Source organism: Coregonus clupeaformis, chromosome 28 (assembly GCF_020615455.1).
Source record: "Coregonus clupeaformis isolate EN_2021a chromosome 28, ASM2061545v1, whole genome shotgun sequence".
Classification (NCBI taxonomy): Eukaryota; Metazoa; Chordata; class Actinopteri; order Salmoniformes; family Salmonidae; genus Coregonus; species Coregonus clupeaformis.
Window position 1 is genome coordinate 10,754,031 of NC_059219.1, and position 17,912 is coordinate 10,771,942.

A 17,912-nucleotide genomic window follows, 5' to 3' on the forward strand; every position below is an offset into this window, starting at 1 on the left:
GGAGAGTAACAATGAGTTGATTACGCACGCGAAGGAGATGTGTTGATAGCCATTCCTCCATTATACAGGTCAACATAGCTAGTTACAGTACAAAATATTTATCTCTGAAGAAAATGTTGCTTCAGGTGTCAGACTTTTTCATGGTAATGGAGGTTACAATTTCAGAAACACAGAAAATAAATTAGAAATCTATTATAGGAAGATGTAGGCTAGTTCTTTAGTTTTTTATTAAATCAGTCATTGTAATAATAAGACATTAATTTGTAAGAAAACAAAAAGAGAGTATAAACATCAGCATCATATTGATCTGAATGATCGGATCAAGGTGCATCTCAATAGTCTAAAATGGCTTCTTCTCCTCCATCTGCACTGATACGAACACAGCTGATGGCATCACGGTGGACAACTACCTACTAAGTATTTCCTTTCATGAGAGGAAATGAGAGGAGGCCACAGACTATTGAAATACCCCCACTATGTTACATTACTGGCTGTGTGAATATGGTACTGCAGCGCTGCACCCTAACATCAAGGCAACCTTCAAAACTCTGATATAATTTACACACCCACTCTCCTCCACACAAACACATGCCCTAACCCAACAAGGCAAAGTGGTGTTAGTATGTACAGTCTGATAATGTGGGTGTTTTTCCTCTGTGTGTCTCTAATTGGTGGGTTCTCTCCGGTTGTGTGTGTGTGTGTGTGTGTGTGTGTGTAGTCTTCTCCTGTGTTTAACACAGACTGCATCATCATCATCATCATCTCAGTCCTCCCAGAATCCTCTGTTCTACTGAGGGTATGCTTCGATCACCATCGCATGGCCCTGAAACACACACACAGGTAAGATGACTTTACTGTTGATTATATTTAATTAGCTGGTAGTGTGGAGAGTTACCTGTCCACCCGCAGCGCATGCAGCCACCAGACCATACTGGCCCCCCTCCTTCTGCAGGCGGTGTGCTACCGTGGTTACCAGGCGGCAGCCGGTGGCTCCGAACGGATGACCAAGAGACAGACTGCCCCCCCACAGGTTAAACTTCTCCATGGCAGGGGCCCCCACCTGAACACACACACATACACAAAAACAGTCAGCAGAGTTAGGGAAAGGAACATCTCTGGTGGACAGACTACGGAAACAAATGGTACGGTAGATCTGTCACGATTTCGCAGGTGTTAGCATCTTTCGACTTTCGGAAGGGGAGGGGACAGTCAGCCCCTAACGGCTAGAACTGGAGCTAGCTACTCTGGAGCTAGCTACTCTGGAGCTGGCTACTCTGGAACTGGCTACTCTGGAACTGGCTACTCTGGAACTGGCTACTCTGGAACTGGCTACTCTGGAACTGGCTACTCTGGAGCTGGCTACTCTGGAGCTGGCTACTCTGGAGCTGGCTACTCTGGAGCTGGCTACTCTGGAGCTGGCTACTCTGGAGCTGGCTACTCTGGAGCTGGCTACTCTGGAGCTGGCTACTCTGGAGCTGGCTACTCTGGAGCTGGCTACTCTGGAGCTGGCTACTCTGGCTACTCTGGAACTGGCTACTCTGGAACTGGCTACTCTGGAGCTGGCTACTCTGGAGCTGGCTACTCTGGAGCTGGCTACTCTGGAGCTGGCTACTCTGGAGCTGGCTACTCTGGAGCTGGCTACTCTGGAGCTGGCTACTCTGGCTACTCTGGAACTGGCTACTCTGGAGCTGGCTACTCTGGAGCTGGCTACTCTGGAGCTGGCTACTCTGGAGCTGGCTACTCTGGAACTGGCTACTCTGGAACTGGCTACTCTGGAACTGGCTACTCTGGAACTGGCTACTCTGGAACTGGCTACTCTGGAACTGGCTACTCTGGAACTGGCTACTCTGGAACTGGCTACTCTGGAACTGGCTACTCTGGAACTGGCTACTCTGGAACTAGCTACTCTGGAACTAGCTACTCTGGAACTTTGGCAACTACGCATTTTTTAAACCTTCCGCTTTGGGCTGGACGTGTCAATATGTCATTCATATATGCATAATCATTGAGCAAAATTACTGTTTTACCTCAATTAGCCACCAAATCCCTAGTTTGAAAGCGACTCATCTTGAAGCGGTGGCACACCATTTTCCCTTGTAAGTATTTCACTGTAAGGTTCACACCGGTTGTATTCCGCGCATGTGACAAACATTTGATTTGATTTGAGTGACAGCTAGCAAGATGAACACACAGCAGAGAGAGAAAGCAATGCCGTGCTGCACAGATATATCGTAGTACGTCATTATCAGGACCGATTGGGCTTTTGAGTGCTACCTTCAGACTATAAAGTCTAACACGCATGGACCCTGAAGTTAATCGAGCATTAGACTTTAGTTCTGGGTTAACAGAGATTAGAATCAGTTGGGCTGATCAATGTGGAGTACTATATACAGGAAGTATATAGTACTCCACAATATTATTATAGTTCATATATTACCTTAGCCTTCCGTCCCATGTAGGTCTGAGCAAACCAGTCTGAATCCAACGCTTTCAGGTTAGCCATTATCTGGCCCTGTTAAAACACACACACATCAGTGTTACATTAGATAGAGGCAGTGAACTCTTCCTCAACATCACATCAATATCACACAATCAATACGTTGTCAAAACTAAACATCTAAATCCAATCCAATTGTATTTATCACATGCGCTGAATACAACTGGTGTAGACTTTACAGCGAAATGCTTGCTTACGAACCTTTCCCAACGATTCAGAGTTAAAAAATATGAATACAAAAAAAGATATTGTAACACAAGAGGAATAATATAAAATACACAAGAATGGAGCTAACAGCAAGTACCAGTACCAGATCAATGTGGAGCTATATACAGGAAGTACCAGAACCAGATCAATATGGAGCTATATACAGGAAGTACCAGTACCAGATCAATATGGAGCTATATACAGGGAGTACCAGTACCAGATCAATATGGAGCTATATACAGGAAGTACCAGTACCAGATCAATGTGGAGCTATATACAGGGAGTACCAGTACCAGATCAATGTGGAGCTATATACAGGGAGTACCAGTACCAGATCAATGTGGAGCTATATACAGGGAGTACCAGTCCAAGATCAATGTGGAGCTATATACAGGAAGTACCAATACCAGATCAATATGGAGCTATATACAGGGAGTACCAGTACCAGATCAATGTGGAGCTATATACAGGAAGTACCAATACCAGATCAATATGGAGCTATATACAGGGAGTACCAGATCAATATGGAGCTATATACAGGGAGTACCAGATCAATGTGGAGCTATATACAGGGAGTACCAGTACCAGATCAATGTGGAGCTATATACAGGGAGTACCAGTACCAGATCAATGTGGAGCTATATACAGGGAGTACCAGATCAATGTGGAGCTATATACAGGGAGTACCAGTACCAGATCAATGTGGAGCTATATACAGGAAGTACCAGTACCAGATCAATGTGGAGCTATATACAGGGAGTACCAGTACCAGATCAATGTGGAGCTATATACAGGGAGTACCAGTACCAGATCAATGTGGAGCTATATACAGGGAGTACCAGTACCAGATCAATGTGGAGCTATATACAGGGAGTACCAGTACCAGATCAATGTGGAGCTATATACAGGGAGTACCAGTACCAGATCAATGTGGAGCTATATACAGGAAGTACCAGTACCAGATCAATGTGGAGCTATATACATGGCTGTGTGCTTGATTTTATACACCTGTCAGCAACACACCTACTCATTCCAGGGTTTTTCTTTATTTTTACTATTTTCTACATTGTATAATAATAGTTAAGACATACAAACTACGAAATAACATATGGAATCAAATAGTAACCAAGAAAGTGTTAACAAATCAAAAAATATTTCATATTTGAGATTCTTCAAATAGTCACACTTTGCCTTGATGACAGCTTTGCACACTCTTGGCATTCTCTCAACCAGCTTCATGAGGTAGTCACCTGGAATGCATTTCAATTAACAGGTGTGCCTTGTTAAAAGTTAATTTGTGGAATTTCTTTCCTTCTTAATGTGTTTGAGCCAATCAGTTGTGTTGTGACAAGGTAGGGGGGTATACAGAAGATAGCCCTATTTGGTAAAAGACCAAGTCCATATTATGGCAAGAACAGCTCAAATAAGCAAAGAGAAACGACAGTCCATCATTGCTTTAAGACATGAAGGTCAGTCAATACGGATAATTTCAAGAACTTTGAAAGTTTCTTCAAGTGCATTCGCAAAAACCATCACGCGCTATGATGAAACTGGCTTTCATGAGGACCGCCACAGGAATGGAAGACCCAGAGTTATCTCTGCTGCAGAGGATAAGTTCATTAGAGTTACCAGCCTCAGAAATTGCAGCCAAGTAACAGACACATCTCAACATCTACTGTTCAGAGGAGACTGTGTGAATCAGGCCTTCATGATCGAATTGCTGCAAGGACATCACTAAGAAGAAGGGACTTGCTTGGGCCAAGAAACACGAACAATGGACATTAGACCAGTGGAAATCTGTCCTTTGAGATTTTTGGTTCCAACCACCGTGTCTTTGTGAGACGCAGAATAGGTGAACGGATGATCTCCGCATGTGTGGTTCCCACCGTGAAGCACGGAGGAGGAGGTGTGATGGTGCTTTTCTGGTGACACTGTCAGTGATTTACTAAGAATTCAAGGCACACTTAACCAGCATGGCTACCACAGCATTCTGCAGTGATACGCCATCCCATCTGGTTTGGGCTTAGTGGGACTATCATTTGTTTTTCAACAGGACAATGACCCAACACACCTCCAGGCTGTGTAAGGGCTATTTGACCAAGACGGAGAGTGATGGAGTGCTGCATCAGTTGACCTGGCCTCCACAATCACCCGACCTCAACCCAATTGAGATGGTTTGGGATGAGTCGGACCGCAGAGTGAAGGAAAAGCAGCCAACAAGTGCTCAGCATATGTGGGAACTCCTTCAAAACTGTTGGAAAAGCATTCCAGGTGAAATATAAAATATATTTTGATTTGTTTAATCCTTTTTTGGTTACTACATGATTCCATATGTGTTATTTCATAGTTTTGATGTCTTCACTATTATTCTACAATGTAGAAAATAGTCAAAATAAAGAAAAACCCTTGAATGAGTAGGTGTGTCCAAACGTTTGACTGGTACTGTACATATGTGTATGTAGATGAAGGCAGGGTAAAGTGACTAGGCATCAGGATAGATAATAATAAGGTATTTGAGGTAGATATGTACATGAAGGCAGGGTAAAGTGACTAGGCATCAGGATAGATAATAATAAGGTGTTTGAGGTAGATATGTACATGAAGGCAGGGTAAAGTGACTAGGCATCAGGATAGATAATAATAAGGTATTTGAGGTAGATATGTACATGAAGGCAGGGTAAAGTGACTAGGCATCAGGATAGATAATAATAAGGTATTTGAGGTAGATATGTACATGAAGGCAGGGTAAAGTGACTAGGCATCAGGATAGATAATAATAAGGTATTTGAGGTAGATATGTCCATGAAGGCAGGGTAAAGTGACTAGGCATCAGGATAGATAATAATAAGGTATTTGAGGTAGATATGTACATGAAGGCAGGGTAAAGTGACTAGGCATCAGGATAGATAATAATAAGGTATTTGAGGTAGATATGTACATGAAGGCAGGGTAAAGTGACTAGGCGTCAGGATAGATAATAAGGTATTTGAGGTACATTTACATTACATTTTAGTCATTTAGCAGACGCTCTTATCCAGAGCGACTTACAGGAGCAATTAGGGTTAAGTGCCTTGCTCAAGGGCACATTTACGTCATTTAGCAGACGCTCTTATCCAGAGCGACTCACCAATTGGTGCGTTCACCCTATAGCCAGTGGGATAATCACTTTACAAATGTTTTTTTGGGGGGGGGGGTAGAAGGATTACTTTATCCTATCCCAGGTATTCCTTAAAGAGGTGGGGTTTCAAATGTCTCCGGAAGGTGGTGAGTGACTCCGCTGTCCTGGCGTCGTGAGGGAGCTTGTTCCACCATTGGGGTGCCAGAGCAGCGAACAGTTTTGACTGTGCATCCGCAGAGGTAGGGGGGCCAGCAGGCCAGAGGTGGATGAACGCAATGCCCTCGTTTGGGTGTAGGGACTGATCAGAGCCTGAAGGTACGGAGGAGCCGTTCCCCTCACTGCTCCATAGGCAAGCACCATGGTCTTGTAGCGGATGCGAGCTTCAACTGGAAGCCAGTGGAGTGTGCGGAGGAGCGGGGTGACGTGAGAGAACTTGGGAAGGTTGAACACCAGACGGGCTGCGGCATTCTGGATGAGTTGTAGGGGTTTAATGGCACAGGCAGGGAGGCCAGCCAACAGCGAGTTGCAGTAGTCCAGACGGGAGATGACAAGTGCCTGGATTAGGACCTGTGCCGCTTCCTGTGTAAGGCAGGGTCGTACTCTCCGAATGTTGTAGAGCATGAACCAGCAGGAGCGGGTCACCGCCTTGATGTTGGCGGAGAACGACAGGGTGTTGTCCAGGGTCACGCCTAGGCTCTTCGCACTCTGGGAGGAGGACACAGCGGAGTTGTCAACCGTGATGGCGAGATCATGGAACGGGCAGTCCTTCCCCGGGAGGAAGAGCAGCTCCGTCTTGCCAGGGGTTCAGCTTGAGGTGGTGATCCGTCATCCATACTGATATGTCTGCCAGACATGCAGAGATGCGATTCGCCACCTGGTTATCAGAAGGGGGAAAGGAGAAGATTAGTTGTGTATCGTCAGCGTAGCAATGATAGGAGAGGCCATGTGAGGATATGACAGAGCCAAGTGACTTGGTGTATAGGGAGAAAAGGAGAGGGCCTAGAACTGAGCCCTGGGGGACACCAGTGGTGAGAGCACGTGGTGCGGAGACAGCTTCTCGCCACGCCACTTGGTAGGAGCGACCGGTCAGGTAGGACGCAATCCAGGAGTGAGCCGCGCCGGAGATGCCCAGCTCGGAGAGGGTGGAGAGGAGGATCTGATGGTTCACAGTATCAAAGGCAGCAGACAGGTCTAGAAGGACGAGAGCAGAGGAGAGAGAGTTAGCTTTAGCAGTGCGGAGAGCCTCCGTGACACAGAGAAGAGCAGTCTCAGTTGAATGACCAGTCTTGAAACCTGACTGGTTTGGATCAAGAAGGTCAATCTGAGAGAGATAGCAAGAGAGTTGGCTAAAGACGGCACGCTCGGGGGCGCTGTTGGAAGCCAAGGATGTAGCACGCGTCTCCCTATCGCTCCTGAGTTAGTGACCAAATTTATATATTTAACTTTGCAAAACTGCATACATTTCTGTTTGCCCAGGCGTCTGAAGAGACCCATAAACAACTCAGTTCAAGTTTAATAAATTTAAATTTCGTAATGACATCAACCCGACCAAAAACAGAGTCTGCAAGAGCAGGCCGCAACAAGCCTGCAACTTCTCCCGACTCACCCCCGCCACCGAACGCTACCAATGCCGGCCCCACGGAAACACTGACTGTGGAGATGCTACAATCCGTTATAGGCACCCTCAAAGCCGACATTTTCGGAAAAATTGACTGTCTCTCTACCAACCTCAGGTCAGAGATATCAACGATCAAAGACGAGCTTAAAAAATCTATCGAGAGTATACAGAATAAGCTCGACGCACATGGGGTGACTTTATCGGATTTGGAGCGAGGGGCTACAGACCACGGCACTCGCATTAGCGAGCTAGAGGCTAGCGTCGGCTCATTGACAACTAGGGTGGCATTCCTCGATAATAGATGCGAAGATATGGAAAGTAGAATGCGGAGGAACAACATTCGTCTACTGGGAATACCGGAGGGAGTGGAGGGCCCAAGACCCACGGAGTACATGGCCCAGCTACTTCAGGAGCTGCTCGGGCTAGAGGAGAAGCCATTGCTAGACCGGGCTCACCGCACTCTGCGTAGCCGACCCAGGGATGGAGAACCCCCACGACCATTTGTCATCAGGGTGCATTTCTTTCACGTCCGCAACGACATACTGAGAAGATCGGGAGAAGCATCCCCTCTTCTACATAAGGGTAAAAGAGTCTCGATATTTGCGGACTACACAACAGCTGTGGCTAAGAGGCGGGCTAGCTTTGGAGCTGTGAAACGCCAACTACACACCTGCCCGGGCGTGAAGTTCGGCCTCATCTACCCTGCGGTTTTGAGACCGACTTTACCGGACGGTTCCATGCACAGATTCGAGGACCCGGCTATAGCGGCAGATTTCATCAACAAGAACGTGAAAGCGGCTGTTGTACCGCATGGTTTGTAACAAATGGTTGGCTGGCTGGTCTTCCCTAGCAGGCTAGTTAGCAGGCCGAATGGGTGACTAACGAAGCCATCTCTGCTGGGTTCATCGACATATGAATGTCATTCTCTTCTTTATCTTTTTATTTCCAGCCCAGGTTTGCCGCCTCTAATGCCAATATCTGGGGGGTCTGCATGGCTGTTTCAGTCTGATTATTTACCATCTGCGTCGAGGTTAAACCTCTCTTAATCGAGGATAGTTTTCCTTAGACTCTATTGGGGACCATTCTATTCATGTTTGGCTTACTCTAGTTAAATGGTCACTAATCTTAGGTAGCACAGAGTAAGAGTTATCATGCTTAGCTCTAAACTTTCTTCGTATTTAGGGTTTTGCTTGCATCTCATTTGGGGAGATGCTTCGGCAAGGGCGGGTGTGAGGGAAGGGTTTGTTCATGTATATAGTTTGTATATGTTTTTGTGCCTCTTCGTTTGTCTTTGTTTTTTACATTTGCGCTTTTAGGTTCAACTAAGATCTTCAGTTTACATTGTACCTTGTCCTTTACACATCCTCTCTCTCTTAAGATATGACTCAGCCTAGTGTAGCCCATACTGCTGGAGGGAATGGCTTTAATTTTCTTACTTGGAACTGCAGGGGCATAAATAACCCAGTTAAACGTAGTAAGGTACTACACCATCTTCATCATTTGAAAGCTCACATCATCTTTCTCCAAGAAACTCATCTGAAGGTATCACAACACTCAAGTCTTAGGTGCAGATGGGTGGGTCAGGTGTTCCATTCCTCATTTCAGAGTAAGGCGAGAGGGGTGGCTATTTTACTTCACAGATCGGTACCTTTTACATGTTCTAAGGTGATCGCAGATCCCCATGGTAGATATATAATTGTCAGTGGTAGGCTGCTCAATACAAAGGTTCTTCTTGTTAATATCTATGCTCCTAATTGGGACAACGGTGATTTTTTCAAATCGGTTTTCTCTACACTCCCAGATATGTCCACCCATATGTTGATTTTAGGAGGTGACTTTAACTGTTGGTTAGACCCACAATTGGATCGATCCTCCACTAAACCTACCACCCTATCAACCTCAGCTAGAGTTGTTCGAACCTTTATGTCTGAATTCGCAGTCTCAGATCCTTGGAGAATGGTTAATCCAGCTGGGAAAGCATACTCTTTTTTCTCATCGGTCCACCACACTTTTACGCGCATAGACTACTTCCTTGTTGATGACCGGCTCCTCCACTCCATAACTTCATGTTCATATAACCCAATTGTTGTATCTGACCACGCCCCTGTTACTATGGAAGTAGCTTTTCAAAATGTTGACAATCAGCGACCGCCTTGGCGACTAAAAACCCAACTGCTCAGTAATGAACACTTTGTCAACTTTGTTTTGAGTCAAATCGACTTTTTCATGATTACAAATAGAACCCCAAACATCTCTCGTCTACTCTCTGGGAAACTTTGAAAGCTTATACCAGAGGTGAAATTATCTCCTACACCGCACATGAGAACAAATTGAAAAGGAATAGGTTATCTATGCTAACACGCTGTATTGCCCAATTAGATGACATTTATGCCGTTTCACCATCCCCAGATATTTATAAGGAACGTTTAACTCTGCAAGCAGAATTTGACACACTATTAACAGACCAGGTTACTGAAATGCTTGTCAAGTCTAGGAGCACTTACTATGAACAAGGAGAGAAAGCCAGTAAATTATTAGCTCACAAGTTACGTCAACAATCATCATCATCTCAGATTACAAAAATTCGTACATCATCTGGGATATCATTAGATCCTGGGGGATCAATGAGGAGTTCAAGAGATTTTACCAGTCTCTATATACCTCTGAAAGTAAAGCGGATACACTGGAATTGGATAATTTCTTCCACTCACTATCTGTGCCTTGGTCGGCCGGGATTTGGTAAAAAAAAATTAGAGCAGCCGATCACTGTTGAAGAACTGTCTAACGCTGTCAAATCCCTTCAATCTGGGAGAAGCCCAGGGCCTGATGGCTACCCGACAGAGTTTTATAAAAAGTTTATCACCAAAATAGCCCCTATTCTAATTGAAATGTACAATGATGCATTTGTAAATGGTGCTCTCCCACATACTCTCACTCAAGCAACCATTTGTGTTATTCTTAAAAAAAACAAAGACCCTCTTGACTGTGCATCATACCGTCCAATTAGCCTGCTAAATGTGGACTATAAAATTCTAGCCAAAATTCTGGCAACGCGGCTAGAAACAGTCCTCCCATCAATTATCTCTCCGGATCAAACAGGATTTATAAAAAATAGACACTCATTCTTCAATCTCCGAAGATTATTTAATATTATATACAATCCTTCTGTCAACAATACCTCTGAAGCCATTATATCCCTGGACGCGGAGAAAGCGTTTGATCGGGTGGAATGGAAATACCTTTTTTACACTCTAAATAAATTTGGCTTTGGCTCCAAATTCATGACCTGGATAAAACTTCTGTACTCATCCCCCCAAGCCTCTGTCAGGACTAATAACACTCAATCAGATCGCTTCCCTCTGCAAAGATCGACACGTCAGGGTTGCCCTTTAAGTCCCTTACTGTTTGCCCTCGCCATAGAGCCACTTGCAATAGCACTTCGCTCCAACCCCCTCATCAAAGGCATAGTCAGATACGGGCACGAACACAAACTGTCTTTATATGCAGATGATTTATTAATATACACATCCAATCTTTCTGTCTCTGTCCCTGCTGCCCTTGCCACTTTCGCATCCTTCGGTCACATATCAGGGTATAAACTAAATCTCAGTAAAAGTGAATTGATGCCACTTAACATGGCTGCAAAAAAATCCCCTTTACATAACTTGCCATTTAAAATAGCACACAGCAGTTTTATTTATCTCGGGTACATGTCACAATTAGGTTTGAAAACCTTTTTCAAGCCAACTTTGCTCCTCTCTTAACCCGTACTAAGGACGATTTGGAACGGTGGTCTTTGCTACACCTCTCCTTAGTTGCTAGAATTAACTCTATTAAAATGAATACTCTCCCTAAATTCTTATACCTCTATCAGTGCCTTCCAATATTTCTACCCAATACATTTTTCAAAAAAGATCGACGGCCTAATTCTACCCTTTATATGGGACAAAAAGCCTCCTAGGATGCGAAAACAGCTCTTGCAGAGGCCCAAACCAGAGGAGAGCGGTCTAGCTCTACCAGATTTCAGATTCTATTATTGGGCCGCTAACCTTAGGATCATTCAGTACTGGTTGCAGAGCAGAGTAATATTCCCACCCCCAACTTGGCTGGAGATGGAGGCTGCCTCGTCTACACCGGCATCACTGTCTTCCCTCGCTCACTCCTCTATTACAGGCCCTTACTCCTCCTTCACCAACAATACATGTGTCAAAACAACATCGAAGATCTGGAATCAATTTAGGCGCCACTTTGGGTTTCAAACAACCTCTTCCTTGGCTCCGGTAGCCTCAAACCCAGCTTTTCCCCCATCTATGATTGATGGTGCTTTCTCAACATGGTCTAATCTCGGTATTAAAAGATTCAGAGATCTGTATACTAACAATACATTTAGTACGTTTCAACAACTATCAGCTAAATTTGGTCTCCCCAGACATCATTTTTTTAGATTCTTACAAGTCCGGAGTTACATCCGCAGCATAGATCCAGGATTCCCCAACCTTTCTAGTGGAACACAGTTCGACACATTTCTCACCCCTCTTCCTAATCAGAAAGGCACAATGTCAATAATCTATAGTCAAATTTGCTCACTACAAGCCATCTCATTAAACAATATCAAATCCTCTTGGGAGGAGGAACTGGGTGAGGAAATATCTGATGAACTATGGGAAGAGGCACTCAAAAGGGGTACATAGCTCTTCTATTTGCGCTCGACACGGCCTCATCCAATGCAAACTCATTCATAGGGCCCACTGGACCAAAGCAAGACTATCAAAAATTTACAAGGATGTGAACCCTAATTGTGTTCGATGTAACCAGTCCCCTGCTAATCATGTGCACATGTTTTGGTGCTGCCCATCTCTGGTTGGTTTCTGGAAAGACATCTTTAACACACTCTCAGAATTAAGCGGCACACAGATCGAGCCAGACCCTCTCATTGCATTATTTGGAGTTTCCTTACCCACAATACAATTGACCAAAATGAATAAGGATGTAATTGCCTTTGTCACGTTGTTAGCGAGACGATTAATTTTACTTAGATGGAAATCCTCTGCAGCCCCTTCTCATGCTCTTTGGATTAAATCTATTTTGAATTGCATAAAGTTGAGAAAATAAAACAGACACTCAATGGGTCTGTAGACAAATTTTATGCAAAGTGGGCTCCCCTTCTTTTCTTATGTCAAAAGAATACATTTCCCTGCAGTTCCAGAGTGATGTATATTTATATATTGGTGATGTAAGAAGCCTGGTATGTGCATATACGACATCTCGGATGTTAAGGACGGTAATAACTGTGCTAGCTGACCTATAACAACTGGATCAAAACAGATATTCTTCCTTTTTTTTTTTTTTTTTTTTTTGTGTTTTATCTTATTTATGTACTTAATGTCTATTTTTTCTTTCATGTCTGTCTCTCCATGTTTTGCTGTATCGTTGTCTTCAAATTGTTGTTCCATATTCATACCAAATAACTTTCAAGTGCAATTATTTACTAAATGCTGGTACTGAAAATTCAATAAACAAAGTATATAAAAAATAAAATAAAAAAAAGACGGCACGCTCAATAGTTTTGGAGAGAAAAGAAAGAAGGGATACTGGTCTGTAGTTGTTGACATCAGAGGGATCGAGTGTTGGTTTTTTGAGAAGGGGTGCAACTCCCGCTCTCTTGAAGACGGAAGGGACATGGCCAGCGGTCAAGGATGAGTTGATCAGCGAGGTGAGGTAGGGGAGAAGGTCACCGGAGATGGTCTGGAGAAGAGAGGAGGGGATGGGGTCAAGCGGGCAGGTTGTTGGGCGGCCTGCAGTCACAAGTCGCAGGATTTTATCTGGAGAGAGAGGGGAGAAAGAAGTCAAAGCATAGGGTAGGGCAGTGTGAGTAGGACCAGCAGTGTCATTAGACTTAACAAACGAGGATCGGATGTCGTCAACCTTCTTTTTCAAAGTGGTTGACGAAGTCATCCACAGAGAGAGAGGAGGGGGGCGGGGGGGAGGATTCAGGAGGGAGGAAAATGTGGCAAAGAGCTTCCTAGGGTTAGAGGCAGATGCTTGGAATTTAGAGTGGTAGAAAGTGGCTTTAGCAGCAGAAACAGATGAAGAAAATGTAGAGAGGAGGGAGTGAAAAGATGCCAGGTCGGCAGGGAGTTTAGTTTTCTTCCATTTCCGCTCCGCTGCCCGGAGCTCTGTTCTGTGAGCTCGCAATGAGTCATCAAGCCACGGAGCTGGAGGGGAGGACCGAGCCGGCCGGGAGGATAGGTGACACAGAGAGTCAAAGGATGCAGAAAGGGAGGAGAGGAGGGTTGAGGAGGCAGAATCAGGAGATTGGAGGGAGAAGGATTGAGCAGAGGGAAGAGATGATAGGATGGAAGAGGAGAGAGTAGTGGGAGAGAGAGAGCGAAGGTTGCGGCGGCGCATTACCATCTGTGTAGGGGCAGAGTGAGTAGTGTGGGAGGAGAGCGAGAGAGAAAAGGAAACAAAGTAGTGGTCGGAGACATGGAGGGGAGTTGCAGTGAGATTAGTAGAAGAGCAGCATCTAGTAAAGATGAGGTCAAGCGTGTTGCCTGCCTTGTGAGTAGGGGGGGACGGTGAGAGGGTGAGGTCAAAAGAGGAGAGAAGTGGAAAGAAGGAGGCAGAGAGAAATGAGTCAAATGTGGACATAGGGAGGTTGAAATCCCCCAAAACTGTGAGGGGTGAGCCATCCTCAGGAAAGGAACTTATCAAGGCGTCAAGCTCATTGATGAACTCTCCAAGGGAACCTGGAGGGCGATAGATGACAAGGATATTAAGCTTAAATGGGCTAGTGACTGTGACAGCATGGAATTCAAATGAGGAGATAGACAGATGGGTTAGGGGAAAAATTGAGAATGTCCACTTGGGAGAGATGAGGATTCCTGTACCACCACCCCTCTGACCAGATGCTCTCGGGGTATGCGAGAACACATGGTCAGACGAGGAGAGAGCAGTAGGAGTAGCAGTGTTTTCAGTGGTAATCCATGTTTCCGTCAGCGCCAGGAAGTCGAGGGACTGGAGATTAGCATAGGCTGGGATGAAGTCAGCTTTGTTGGCAGCAGAACGGCAGTTCCAGAGGCTGCCTGAGACCTGGAACTCCAGGTGTGGGGTGCGTGCAGGGACCACCAGGTTAGAGAGGCAGCAGCCACGCGGTGTGGGGCGTTTGTGGTAGATATGTACATGAAGGCAGGGTAAAGGGACTAGGCATCAGGATAGATAATAATAAGGTATTTGAGGTAGATATGTACATGAAGGCAGGGTAAAGTGACTAGGCATCAGGATAGATCATAATAAGGTATTTGAGGTAGATATGTACATGAAGGCAGGGTAAAGTGACTAGGCATCAGGATAGATAATAATAAGGTTTTTGAGGTAGATATGTCCATGAAGGCAGGGTAAAGTGACTAGGCATCAGGATAGATAATAATAAGGTATTTGAGGTAGATATGTACATGAAGGCAGGGTAAAGTGACTAGGCATCAGGATAGATAATAATAAGGTATTTGAGGTAGATATGTACATGAAGGCAGGGTAAAGTGACTAGGCATCAGGATAGATAATTATAAGGGTAAAATGAAGAACAGCAGCATATGATTAGTGTGAAAGTGTGTGTGTCAAATCAAATAAATGTTATTGGTCACATACACACGTGTGTGCGTGCGTATGTAGTGTACGTGAATGTGTGAGGGTTTGTGTGGGAGTGACAGTGTGAGTGTGTATGTGAGTGTGTGAGTGTGTGAGTAGGGTGAGTAGGGTGAGTGTGTGAGTAGGGTGAGTGTGTGAGTAGGGTGAGTGAGTAGGGTGAGTGAGTATGGTGAGTGAGTAGGGTGAGTGTAGGGTGAGTGTAGGGTGAGTGAGTAGGGTGAGTGAGTAGGGTGAGTGTAGGGTGAGTGAGTAGGGTGAGTGAGTAGGGTGAGTGAGTAGGGTGAGTGTAGGGTGAGTGTAGGGTGAGTGTAGGGTGAGTGAGTAGGGTGAGTGAGTAGGGTGAGTGTAGGGTGAGTGAGTAGGGTGAGTGTAGGGGGGTGAGTAGGGTGAGTGTAGGGGGGGTGAGTAGGGTGAGTGTAGGGTGAGTGAGTAGGGTGAGTGTAGGGTGAGTGAGTAGGGTGAGTGTAGGGTGAGTGAGTAGGGTGAGTGTAGGGTGAGTGAGTAGGGTGAGTGTCGGGTGAGTGAGTAGGGTGAGTGAGTAGGGTGAGTGTAGGGTGAGTGAGTGGGGTGAGTGTAGGGTGAGTGAGTAGGGTGAGTGTAGGGTGAGTGAGTAGGGTGAGTGAGTAGGGTGAGTGTAGGGTGAGTGAGTGGGGTGAGTGTAGGGTGAGTGAGTGGGGTGAGTGAATAGGGTGAGTGAGTAGGGTGAGTGAGTAGGGTGAGTGTAGGGGGGGTGAGTAGGGTGAGTGTAGGGTGAGTGAGTAGGGTGAGTGTAGGGTGAGTGAGTAGGGTGAGTGTAGGGTGAGTGAGTAGGGTGAGTGTCGGGTCAATGTGAGATAGAGTCAGTGCAGATAGTTCAGGTACCATGAATTAACTATTTAGCAGTCTGGCTATTTAGCAGTCTGGCTATTTAGCAGTCTGGCTATTTAGCAGTCTTATGGCTTGGGGATAGAAGCTGTCTCGGAGCCAGTTGGTCCGAAAGCCGATGCTCCGGTACCGTTTGCCGGACGGTAGTAGAGAGAACAGTCTATGGCTAGGGGGGCTGGAGTCTTTGGCAATATTCAGGGCGTTCCCCTGACACCGCCTGGTATAGAAGTCCTGGATGGCAGGGAGCTTGATCCCAGTGATGTACTGGGCTGTCCGCACCACCCTCTGTAGCGCCTTGGTCAAGGGCGGTGCATTTTCCATACCAGGCGGTGATGCAGCCAGTCAGGATGCTCTAGATGGTGCAGCTGTATAACGTTTTGAGGATCTGAGGACCCGTGCCAAACCTTTTCAGCCTCCTGAGGGGGAAGAGGCGCTGCCGGGCCCTCTTCAGGACTGTGTTGGTTTGTGTGGACCATGTTAAGTCCTTAGTGATGTGGACACTGAGGAATTTGAAGGATCTATAACTTATACTGAGCTCCACATAAAGAAGATCTAACATGTAGAACACACACACAACACACACACACACACACACAGAGTAACTCACGGCAAAGGCCTCGTGGAACTCGAAGACATCGATGTCATCCATAGTTAACCCTGCACGTGCCAGAACTTTAGGAGTTCCATATGCTGGCCTGAAGAGGAGAAACAAACTCATTAACTATTTATCATCCTCATCCTCATGGTTCTATAGACCATAGAGCTACTATAGCAGGGTTAAAGTTCAGGTCCACTCTAGGTCAGGGTTAAAGGTTACTCACCCCAGCAGCAACTGGTCTTTGGGGTCCTGAGACACGTACACAAAGTCTCTGTAGAACACACACAGCAGATACACATACCATGACTACACACTGCAGATACTTCTATGTAGTATAGTGAAGTATAGTATATTACAGTATTGTATAACAGAGTACCTGAGGTAGGCTTTGGGCTTGTATCCCATGGCCAGGGCTTTCTCTTCTGACATGATGAGGACGGCTGATGCACCGTCCGTCTGAGGAACAAATACAGTTTAAATTCAGTCAATTGAGGAGTTGAGTAACAGTCAATAAAAAAATATATGTTATGTGTTTATACCAGGAAGGAGGAGAAACAGTTAACTGTTCTCTCTCTCTGTGTGTGCGTGTGCGTGTGCGTGTGTGCGTGCGTGTGTGTGTGTGCGCGTGTGTGCGTGTGCGTGCACGTACCAGGAAGGAGGAGTTTGCAGCAGTAACAGTGCCATGGGGTTTGATGAAGGCAGGTTTCAGTTTGGCCAGCTGTTCCATGGAGGATGGACGGATCCCGTTGTCCTTGGCGACCATGTCACGCCCTACACACACACTTTGTTCAATATTTGTCATCATCACAGCAGTCATAGAATGCTCTGTTGGCTTGATGCAGGGGTTCCCTAACTTCTCCACTCAGGCTACCCTTCCATCATTGGGGAACGCCCCCCCGTTTTACACCATGTGCATTCTAACATGCCCCCTGTGCCCCACAGTTTCGTAACCACTGGCTTGATGGACTAGAACGCTAACCCTCTGGTCACTAGTCTCTAACCCCCTAATACTAGACTAACTAACCCTCTGGTCACTAGTCTTTAACCCCCTAATACTAGACTAACTAACCCTCTGGTCACTAGTCTCTAACCCCCTAAAACTAGACTAACTAACCCTCTGGTCACTAGTCTCTAACCCCCTAATACTAGACTAACTAACCCTCTGGTCACTAGTCTCTAACCCCCTAATACTAGACTAACTAACCCTATGGTCACTAGTCTCTAACCCCCTAATACTAGACTAACTAACCCTCTGGTCACTAGTCTCTAACCCCCTAATACTAGACTAACTAACCCTCTGGTCACTAGTCTCTAACCCCCTAATACTAGACTAACTAACCCTCTGGTCACTAGTCTCTAACCC

General features: G+C 45.6%; 1 protein-coding gene across 1 annotated transcript in view; it reads right to left on the reverse strand.

The window, feature by feature from the left end:
- Window positions 1–210: 210 nt before the first annotated feature.
- Window positions 211–17,912, reverse strand: part of hadhb (hydroxyacyl-CoA dehydrogenase trifunctional multienzyme complex subunit beta) — a 39,558-nt gene continuing 21,856 nt past the window's right edge. The window contains exons 10-16 of the mRNA XM_041852287.1: window positions 17,199–17,320; window positions 16,926–17,005; window positions 16,773–16,820; window positions 16,559–16,646; window positions 2,438–2,512; window positions 896–1,060; window positions 211–823 (exon numbers count right to left, since the gene is read on the reverse strand). Coding sequence (XP_041708221.1) covers window positions 788–823; window positions 896–1,060; window positions 2,438–2,512; window positions 16,559–16,646; window positions 16,773–16,820; window positions 16,926–17,005; window positions 17,199–17,320 — 614 coding nt within the window. The 3' untranslated portion in view covers window positions 211–787. The remainder of the gene's footprint in view (window positions 824–895; window positions 1,061–2,437; window positions 2,513–16,558; window positions 16,647–16,772; window positions 16,821–16,925; window positions 17,006–17,198; window positions 17,321–17,912) is intronic.